The sequence below is a fragment of the Argentina anserina genome, chromosome 6, assembly GCF_933775445.1.
Source record: "Argentina anserina chromosome 6, drPotAnse1.1, whole genome shotgun sequence".
In the NCBI taxonomy this organism is placed as follows: domain Eukaryota; kingdom Viridiplantae; phylum Streptophyta; class Magnoliopsida; order Rosales; family Rosaceae; genus Argentina; species Argentina anserina.
The window spans coordinates 11,993,703-12,004,821 of NC_065877.1; the positions used below are offsets into that span (position 1 = coordinate 11,993,703).

Consider the following 11,119-nt stretch of genomic DNA (forward strand, 5'->3'; position numbering starts at 1 on the left):
AATTGCAATATTTACTGCAAATTTCCATATCCTGCATTCTTATTGGGGTCTTTCCATATCATTAATACATTTCCTGGCCTCAATTTACACTCTTCTTCTCTACCCAATACTTCAATTCAATTCAGTTCTCATCTCTCTTTCTCTCTCTCTATACCCTCCTCCACCTCTCTCTCCCCTTATAATTAAATTATGCATTAAAGAAAATCCATCCTCCTCTCTTCACTTCCCTTGTACTCTATATAATGGTGTTCTGAGCTCCATACCCACTTCACCATGACCTTTTCCATGTATCCTCAGCTTGTCATGCTTCTTGCCTAACTTCCTTCTTCCTCACCAACCTCCCAATCAATCAGTTTTCAGCGCAGCCCTGCAGACTCTGTTTCGCCATCCCCTGTTTCACTAGCTAGAGTTCTCTGTATTAATTCCTCAAGGTATATCGATCATGTTATCACTGTTAAACCCGTTTCGTTATCAATATGTAACAATAATCACATGAAGTCCGATTCCCATGTCTAATTGTGTTGATCTTTGGTTTGTATAGGCCTCATGAGTCGCAGAAACGGAGGCGGTCCGAAGCTTGATCTGAAGCTCAACCTTTCCCCACCGAGGCAAAACCCTTTGGCCGAGTCTCCGAGACGATCATCCACCATGTCCCCCACGTCCCCGCCGAGCTCATGCGTATCGTCGGAGCTGACTCAGGACGACAACAACAGCATGAGGTACTCCAACAGCCCCGAGGCGACTTCTATGGTGCTGGTGGGCTGCCCCAGGTGCCTCATGTACGTCATGCTATCTGAAGACGACCCGAAATGCCCTAAATGCAAGAGCACAGTTCTGCTGGACTTCCTCCATGAGAACAACACCACCATGAAGACAAGGAAGAGCTGAAGAATATGAAGCTTGGGGCAGAGCTAGAGTAGCGGTTGTGATGATGGGAAACCCGTTTTTGCTATTTCTGCAAGTTTTAGTAGGGACTTAATATTTAGGAGGTTCTTTTGTTCTTGGTTTCTATTTTCCCAACCCCTTTTTCCCTTTCGGGGGTTTTGCTATTTCCGCTCCATTTTTAGCTGCATCAATAGATTTGATTAGTGTCAGTCAGCAAAGGAAACAGAAGAGAATGGAGCATGAATAGCACTACCTGTTTGGATTTATCTTTTGCTAATCATAGGCATTAGGTTACGGAATGATGGGCAAAATTTGGGGGTTTCTGCAGCTTTTTCCTAGCACTTTAGCAGAAGACTATGTAAACCGGTGATTAACTGTAACTGCCCAAATTTTCATGGTATCTAAAATGTTAGGTAATTTTGCCATTTTCTACTTCTATCTCTATTTCCATTTAGGTCTCGATCGATCAGAAACCAAAAATGGCCACATAACGGTAAGCTCAGTCATGTGGAGGAGAACTGTTCTGCAATTTTTATCTGCGCTTGTGCACTTGAAACTTGAACACAAATTATATGCCCAGGAGCTTCATCAAACCTGGTTTGCAGGTGAAACTGGTACCTGTCTGGACCCACTCAGGCCGATGAACATTTGCTCGACTTTTCTGTAATTTTATAGGGCAATTGCAACATGGGACCGTACCCAAACATAGGACGTAACACGTTTATGATTAGAGTTCGAATCCTATTTTATCTTCGGTTTTTGTAAATTTTTCGTTAGTTTGACTCTCATAATTTTCTTTTTTAGAGACCTAACTTTAAACTCAGAAAATATTTTCACGGCAATAGAGAGAGAGAGAAAATAGTAAGCATTACCAACTACAATTTATTTCGGAGAAAAACCTAATTAGCGGCTTATTTGGACAAGATTGTCAACAACAAAATTTCATTACACAACACACATGCGAGTGAACACTCGCACAGATATCTATATCAGTGCGAGTCATTCATGCAATGATCGATAAATAGAAGCACATACAGAGATATGTATCATTGCGAGTCAGTCATGTAACGTAATAGATAGATAGAAGTTTGACAATCAATGAACTGAGCCATAAATACTTTCATCGCATACAATGTGTTTTGACACCCTAAAAATAGGCGCAACTCATTGCATTGAACTGCCCTCTAACATCAGGTTGCTGGCGAAGAACATTATGAACATAGGTGCAAGGAGAGTTATACAACCTTTACAATGATACAAACCGCCATTATATCCTAAGAACCATGACTCGGGCATCTGTCCATATTAGGTGTTTAGGGCCATATCTAACACAACCAACAATGTCGCCAAATAACTCATATCTGTTTGCAACTAAATGTTACAGATATGTGATGTGAATTTATTTGGAAGAGCATAAAGGGATAATTTGGGTAAATTAAAAATGTGGGGTGGTTTGGGTAGTTCGAGCATTGAAATATAAAGAAGGGAGGACTATATATTATTAGATTGACAGGCCATTAAAATCACATAAATGCAAGAGTAATTGAGACAGTTGAGCATAAAGAGGGGTATTACGTCAGATAATAAATACAAATTTAATTCCACCTTCACTCCTTTCTATTTTCTTTGTTTTCTTTTTCCTATTTTTCTCAAATACCAAATTTGTTTATGTGTCTTCGTTTTCACTCTTTTTAAAATCCCATAAATGCCATTTTATGTTTGACATTTTCTATAGGATGAATAAGTCGTGCTTAATTTAGAATGTAGCATATGTCTACATGCTTTAAATGTAGACATATGTTTCGTTTTCTAAATTAAGCACGACTTATTCATTTTACAACTACGAGTAAAGCATAATTACATAACACTATTCAAACTAATAAAAAAAATAGCGGTGTGCTTGAGGTGACCCTCAAGTACCCAATAGTAGTGGACTAGAGATAGCCTCTAGTACACAATATCAATTCTAACAAAAGGGGTCTCGGGACCAAAGCCCAGACCCAATTACCAAAGCCACTAAATAATAAAATTTAAGCATAACTAAATTAAAATAAAAAATACTTATAACCATAGCTCAAACCCAGGTACAAGTCCAGGCCTAACTCTACCCAGAAAGTTGCACAGGTGTCGACGCACCTCTCTCGTCAATGCCTCTGATGTTGTTCCAAGACCAAACAATAACGTCTCCACCACCTACCCATCCTACTACCTCTCTCTCCCTCAGGCCGGAACTAAGCCGCCCAAACCCAGTCGGGTAAATCCGACTAGATCTAAATTATGAGGCTCCCGGCGATATAGATGCACCGTCGTCACCCTCCGGCGATCTCTGATACCCCGCCATTGCCTCAAACCTCCCCCCAAGACATCCTCGTTCCTTTTTAAGTAGATTGACTATGAAGATGCAACATCGCCACCATTTCTCCAGCCTCTCGAGTTGACCCGCCATCACCACACTCAAGGCCCCTTTTAGCCCATCCGACAACGACGCCGCAAGGGCGTGCTGTCGGACAGAGCTCGTTCAAGGAAGTCAAGTGGCGCCTATTCTCTGTTTAGTTGCTTTTCAACCACATTAGTTTACTATATAAAAATTGATTGTATTAATGATATAGGGAACATAAATAACCGATAAAAGTTACTCGCGTTTCCTAACGTTCATACACTGTTGACAAATTATTCGGCATTTTATGTTGTCAGACTACGTTTGAATCACTCCGTAAGTCATTCAGTAAATGAACATTTCATCCAAGGTCATTGAGTAAAAAAGAAAGAAAGAAAAAAGGCCGCTACTTTATCTATGTAGCAGAACCACAACCATCTATTTCTTGATGCAGACCAGTAGTGGCTTCTGGTCTTTAGCAGAGAAAAATGACACCATAACCTAAATAGAAAAAGGTCCTCAAGCAACAAGACATGTGGTAGAGCTTAATTAGATTAAATGTGCCTTATTTATGATATAAATCGATTAAAGGCAACTGTAGCCAAGGCTAACAATTTAAACCTTCCAAGCCTAACATGGTCAAAGACTTAGCAATGATGTGTTTATACACACATACTTGCTAGAATGTTACAACTAGGGCTGGACTTTCTGACACCGAAAAAACCGAAACCAGCCATAACCGAACCGCACTAAAGTCGAAAAACCGAAATCTGACGGAATCGTCGTATCAGTGTCGGGAAGTGGAGATGCTATGAAGGATAGATACTTTGCCGATGAAGATGAGAGCAAAAAGGTTAACATTGAATTTGTCAATTTTTCTATGTGTATGCAAGAGTTTGGAAGTGGAGATGCTATGAAGAATAGATACTTATTAGAGCCAATTACGTGGTGGGTAATCGATGGAGCTTCGGCACCTACTGTTCAAGGTATAGCCTTCAAGCTTTTATGTCAACCTAGTTCTTCATCTTGTTGTGAAAAAAATTGGAGTAAATACAATTTCATTCATTCTTTAAAGAGGAACAACCTACTCCCATAAAGAGCGAAAGATTTGGTATTTGTACATACCAATCTTCGCCTCTTATCCAGGAAAAGCTCAATTTACAATAATAGTGCAACTCTTATGTGTGATGTAGAAGGTGATCAATTTGAATCCTTGGAAGACATTAATGTTGGAAGACTTGAGATGACCAACCTTAGACTTGATGAACCACAATTGGAGGGATACTTATTTGATGATGTTGATGATGATGATGATGATGTTATTGAAATGGAGAACATAGTGGAGGATGATATTGGAGTTTGAATGAAGTTATTAACTATCGCCAAATGAATTTTATTATGTATTTTGTTTAAAGTTTGAAACTTTGTTGGGCTTGTATTTGTATTTGATATTTGAGATGATCTTGTTCTGATTTAATAAACTATGCTACTTATTTTTTTAAAGTAGGTATATATATTTAAAATAATATTTAATTAACGTGTCTGTATCTAATAAAAATTTCATTTGGCGTGTCCGCGTATCGAATTGTGTCCAATACGGACACTTGTGTCTGTATCCGTGCTTCTTAGGTTATAACTTGTATTTGATAAACATATATAATTGGGTACGTATGCAAAGAATAGATTTGGTAATAAATATATACATGCAAATATATGTGATTTTGTACAAGGTAATATGTGATTTTGATTTTTGTATGTGTACAATCATGCATGCAGAGATCTAATGTAATGTCTGAGGGTTTTGTCAACTAGTCCTCATGTTAAGACAAGTCTCTAATAATAAAGCTCATGAGGTGTAATGTTTATTTTAGTTAACTTGTTGTGTTTCAACAAAGGACAATACATTTATTTAGTTAATATTTGAGTTCTTAATTATTTATTTGGTGAATGTAACTTAATTAAAATATTGAACTTATAGTTTACTCCTTCACTTTTAATCTTTTTATTTTCATTAGTAAAGTACGAAAAGTCAATAAATATATTAGGTTTTGTAACCGAAACCGAACTATAAGTTAGCCGAAACTGCGGTTTCTATATATATTTTTCTGTTTCGGTTTTAGAAAACATGAAATCAAAGGTTCGGTGTCGATTTTCAATTAATGCTCATAGACCGAACCGTTGGCACCGAGTCCAACCCTAGTTACAACAAACAAGGAGTAAAATATTAAAGTCAAATCAAGAAAAGAATATATGTCTCCTTTTTTCTTTTCTGCAATTTCATGGTCAAGTATCTTAACCTAGTTTCATATATATACTTTCAAAAATACTTTCCAAAACTTCATCGAAATAAAGAAGAAAAAACAGATACAATTTTAGAATATTTCTTTTTTCATAAACGGTACAACAGATATAGGTGCAGTAATCCATTTAAATAAGACTGTAAATTTAAAATTTTTCGTTTCATCAAGACAATGTAAACCTTTTGAGAAAAAAGGTTTGGAGAAAAATTCACCACGAAAAGAAATAGGAAGTGATCTCTGTAGGCCATTCCATGAGTTGGCATTACTATGTAGAGTCTGTTGAAAGGTACCAGAAGTATAAGTGTGGATGGTAAGCATCAATGCAATTTAAGTTTTAGGCCAAGTGAAGCACAAGGCCGCATTTGATGCAAACCAATAAAATTACTGACTGAAGTTGGAAAGAGTAATGTTAAACTAACACAGATCAGAGGAAATGATATACAAAGGAAGAGGGACAAATCAATTTTTATGACTGCAACACAAGCGAAAGAAAAATGCATATAGTGCAAAAGAAAGATTCACCAACACCCTTCCAATTTTCAATCAACCGACTTTTACAGAGAAGGTCAAATATCATTATATGTACCTAGAAATGTGGATAGGCCTTCAGTAGGGGTTTAGAATGATCTCACCTCTCCTCAAAGCCTATTCAGAAAGTACACTTTATTTCTCACCAAACAATTCATTACTAATCAATTATTATTAGATTTTGAGGTATATCCCTCGTTCCAAAATAACACAATTATTTTAGTTCCCTCTTCATTCCAAAATAACAATTATTATTATTATTAGTTTCTCTGTTTAACACATACTACATTAACACATACAAAACAGGCTTGGCTGTAGACTAAAATAATGGGCTTTTTAATGTAATCTATCTAGGGGGCATAAAACATTTTGTAACATTTAATACGACAGGCCAAAGGCATACTAATATCCCCCCAAATGACATGTCAAAAGTTCTAAACTTAGGATAACAAGGACTTTTTGGTTTTTTGATCAAATCATACCTTTTTTTTTAATTCACGGTAAGGACTTGTCCCTTTTGGAGGCCCCAATGCTCATGGGCACTCACGTGCGCGAGCGGAGGGCAGTCCACAACCGGCGCTGCAGGGTATCCCCACAGCCCGGCATGAGATTAATCCTTGCAGGGGCCCATGTGAAATGGTTCCAACCCGGTATTGCACCCGGGCGCCCTAGCCACAGTAATGTCCTCAGCGACCCAACGAAAACCAAGCTCTTCGCTTTCAAGGCTCATCAGAAACACTGAGGTGTGTAATGTCATCGCCAACGATCGAACCCGTGACCAATGCCACGTGTAAGCTCTGGTCAAAAGTGTTGCCGCGGTTAACAACCACTACACCACACCCCGTGGTTAATCATACCTTTTTTGTTGTTGTAGAGAATGTGAAAAATGTCACAAGCACTGCACATGACAAACAATCTAAGTAATAGAGAAAGCCACACTAGATCAGGAAGATTGCATCCCTTTCCAAAATCTATACTAGATAATGTTTGGTATCCACCAGCATCATTCAAATGACTGGGGAAGATAGCTATGAAGTTGTAAAGTCGATACAATTCACTGTAGGGGACTAAGTAATTATAATAGAGAATATATTCATAAATATCACCTGTTCAAAACATCATGAGAAATCCACTCCAGTTGCAGCTTGTGGAAGTTCAAGATAGAGAGCTGTCAAGTACTACCTACATAAGCAAAAATAACTCCGGCACGTCAATTGTGAACCTTTCAAGGGTTTTCCCGATCTATTTCTCCCCATCCACTACTGCTTCGGACATACTTATCAACAATGTCAAACTCTTCATTCTGAGAAACTCGCCTGGCATAGTTCTCAACTGAAACTAGGCCTTTTTTCAACCTCCTGTAATAGACAATCTCCCATGGCCATAAGCGAGCAGAACCAAAATACTCCTCTATCCGTAAGTGTCTTTCACTTGCTTCTGGAAGTTCCATGCCATAGTGCTTTAAAACCATGCACATTTCCTCTGATGATATGCATGTTGAACACCCATTGCAGTGATTGATGTGTATTTCTGAAGCTGGCCCCTTAAGTTGAGTTTGCCCCATTACCAGTCCACCAAAGTTTACAGGCCCAATCATCCCCTTTGAACCATCTGGAGATGAGCACCCAGCAACATTAGACTCTGGATTTTGAACCCTCTGGGCATCACTTCCTATTGGCTGTCTCTTTTCAAGCAGATTCTCCTTCGATTTGGGAGGTGTAGTGTTATACACAGGGCATTTAAGATCTACATGTTCCTTGTATGATGACCGGCTTAGTGATTCAGAGGACGAAGTAAAGGAGCTTGACCTTGACCTAGACTTGGAACTTATTGATTTTGAGCTGGATCTTGAGTCAGATGACAAGGACTGTCTCCTCATAGATACTGAATTTGACCTAGTTCTGGATCTACTGCACCTTGTCACAGACTTTGATGATTGAGAAGCTGCACGAGACTTTAATGCAGGGTAATCAGAATAAGGCAGTGGTGAAACAGACCTTGCTTCCTTAGCACTACTTCTTATTGGAGATGTGCCTTCCCATCTACTTCTCTTCTTTCCTCCATGATCCTTCATATATGTCTCGTCGGTTTCCTTACTAACAGCTACAGGTGATCTTCCACTGTTAATCAACCTTCGACTCTTTCCTGAATCACTTGTCCTTTTACTCTTCCTGTGCCCTGAAGCATTATCCTTATTTAAGCACTGAGTCTCTGATGACCTGGATCGAAATCTTTCCTGTTCAGGTTGAAATCTACTTCTTTTACCAATAGCATCACCCTGCCTGTGTTCAAACCCTGTAGGTTTTCTTCCAGATGAGAAGTTTCTGGGACAGACGCGGATTTTGTGTCCCAAATCCCCACAGCTAAAGCAACCATTCCGTGATTTCAAATCATTAAAACGGTTCAACGTAGTGTCACTGGCTTTTGCTGTCCTTGCATTTTCTTGAGGTATTTGTGGAATGAAATCACTACCAGAATATCCCATCTGATGGTTTCCATGTTGATCTTCCCCTTCATGACTTTGGCAAGGTTCATATCGGTCAAATTCCACTTCATTGTCAATCTGATTGCCAGTGTCCACCAGCTTGGCAACATGAGTAACACCATCAACCAACAGACCGTCCCTCAAATCATGATCTTCGTTGGTGGAATTTTTATGGTCACCTTTGCCTCTATTGAGCACAGGATTCAGCTTTTCACCATCAGTATCAGGTTGCTTAATAACCGGCCTGTAATCTCCAAAGTCATTTGAACTCATTCTTCTACCAGCAAAGTTTCTTCCCCTGGCAGAATGCCTCCCATGTAACTTGTACGATCTAACAACTCTTTGACGTCCCTGTAATGGAATAGGCTGCTTATTTGACCATGTGAGTGCCAAAGACTCCCCACAGATATATCTACCCTGTAGCGCTCTTAAAGCTTTCTCAGCATCCTGGGGGAAACGATACACTACAAACCCAAAGCGATCTTTCAAATTCAATGTACATTGTCCAAATTTCCTAAACACACGCTGAAGGTCATCTCCGCGTGAGCGAGCTGAGAGATTGCCAATAAACAAAGACATCTGGACTCCCCTCCCCTCTTCCCTAACAAAAGCAAAAAAGTATAGACAAGAGAGAAAAGGTCACTTCTTTATGAGACCGCACATCCATACAACTAATGTAAGTGTATGCACGAGTAGCATTGCTATTAAAGAAAGTGGTCCATTCAGAGAATATCAAAGAAACCATATTAGTCACACTCAAATAAACCACAACATTCCTTATACGCCACACAGCGCATATATCAAATGTTACATCCCATCACTCACTTAGAACTTGTATCGTAAACTACAGTAAAATGACATCGTTTCCTGCTAATCTGAAGGTTTTTGTTATGATCACCGGGTCAATATCAAACTAGCAACTCCCTAAACAAACAAGTCATATTGTCTCAAGAGCATAAAGACAAAACCTTTATAAAAAAGACAGACAGACCCATCACAGAGAACTAGCAATTACCAACAAGAGAGACATTATAAGAATTCTCAAGAGCATAAAGACTCGACCTTTGTCTTAAAATAAAAAATAAATAAAAAAAGACCCATTTCAAAGAACTCTAATATCTCAGAAGCTAATAGACAAACCAACAAACTAAACCACCATAATTTCCAGCTCTCAAAGCCCCACAAAACAGAAACACTCTGAGCTTTTAAGTAACCAAGTTCGCCCCAAACTAAAATCAACACAGGCATTTCATCGAACAGGTCGTACGCATAAACAGTGCAAATTATGAAACGACCAATACGAGTGCGTTTTGAATGGGAAACCAGTTTTACACGAATCGTTAGCAGAAACCCTAATAAGAGAGAGAAAGGAGATTACCGGGTTTAGGGTTAGAGTGACGGCGGTGGAATGGAGAGGCTTTGGGGTTCCGGTGGTTCAGTAGCTCATTCTCTCAGTAAGAGAGAGAGAGAGAGAGAGAGAGAGGGGGGGGGCAGGGGAAGACTGAAAGGCCAACGTATTGGTTGTTGACACGAGTCGATTCTGGTTATATAATTGGAGTGTCTTGCCCCACAAGTTCCTTTGCCAAATGATGAGTCAAAAGTCTCATGCGACGTTCCATTGTTCATACTCCAATCAGACACTAATATTTTCATCATATTTATGTTACCCAATATCATCTGGTCTATAAACAAGAGCAAGATTTACATTAACATATAAGGTGGGATACGTAGTATGTTTGAATGAAATATGGTATAGTTTCACATCCTTACAATTGTAAATACGCACCATGCATCATTTTTTTATATACTTGGGAAAAAACATCACCACACCCATAGAGTTAAGTCTTTACCCATTTGCATGCACCAGTGTTAACACGTTCTAGACAAGCATCAATGCAACGAATGTGTTGACAATCAATCGGAGGGCACTTGGCCAACATTGAAATTTAGTGATTTAGTCAAAGCAAAACCTTGAGCTTGAAATTCCAACTCTGCAGAGTGCACATGTGAATGGTTAACCTGTCTTGATTCACTCATAACATCATATAAACTAATTGATATATAATATATAATGCTAATTATATATGTATAATAATAAAAGACAATTTCCATTCAGAAAAAAATAAAAGACAATTTAAAAATTGTGAAAACAAACTCACTCTAAGGTGGGTTTAGATAATTACTCGCTTTATGGGTTTTCTATGGTTTAATTTGGGGCAACACAAAGGCGCTACTTTTTTCTTCATAATGACAATAAACTTGTTATTTAATTCTAATTGGATGGTGTTATTGACACACCATTTTATGTTATTCACACACCCCATTGATGATATGAGCCAATGAGAATTAAGTAAAAGTGATGGGTTGCATTAAAAAGGTAATAAGAATTTGTCAAGATGTGTAACGAAAATGGGGTGTGTTAATAAAAATTAGGAGATTTAACTTGAAATATTAATTTCCATATGTTTCTTGTTTAGTTTACTAATTTTATGGTCTTGTAATAGGGTCCAGTTCAAGAACCACACAATTTTACACAGTTTTTTA

General features: G+C 38.4%; 2 protein-coding genes across 2 annotated transcripts; one reads left to right on the top strand and one right to left on the bottom strand.

The window, feature by feature from the left end:
• Positions 1-374: 374 nt before the first annotated feature.
• On the top strand, positions 375-888 carry LOC126800305 (protein GL2-INTERACTING REPRESSOR 1-like). Its single transcript, XM_050527651.1, has 2 exons — positions 375-431; positions 542-888. The coding sequence occupies exon 2, from the start codon at positions 547-549 to the stop codon at positions 886-888; it is 342 nt and encodes a 113-aa protein (XP_050383608.1). The 5' UTR covers positions 375-431; positions 542-546.
• A 6,050-nt stretch (positions 889-6,938) lies between these two features.
• LOC126799243 (uncharacterized) lies at positions 6,939-10,082 on the bottom strand. Its single transcript, XM_050526405.1, has 2 exons — positions 9,954-10,082; positions 6,939-9,176 (listed from the first exon to the last, which is right to left on the bottom strand). Exon 2 carries the CDS (start codon positions 9,152-9,154, stop codon positions 7,316-7,318), a length of 1,839 nt encoding a protein of 612 aa, XP_050382362.1. The 5' UTR covers positions 9,155-9,176; positions 9,954-10,082; the 3' UTR covers positions 6,939-7,315.
• Between the last annotated feature and the right edge of the window lie 1,037 nt (positions 10,083-11,119).

What these genes read in the sequence shown, in the direction of transcription:
- LOC126800305 (XM_050527651.1), top strand. Translation starts at nt 547, where the DNA reads ATGAGTCGCAGAAACGGAGGCGGTCCGAAGCTTGATCTGAAGCTCAAC.
- LOC126799243 (XM_050526405.1), bottom strand. Translation starts at nt 9,154, where the DNA reads ATGTCTTTGTTTATTGGCAATCTCTCAGCTCGCTCACGCGGAGATGAC.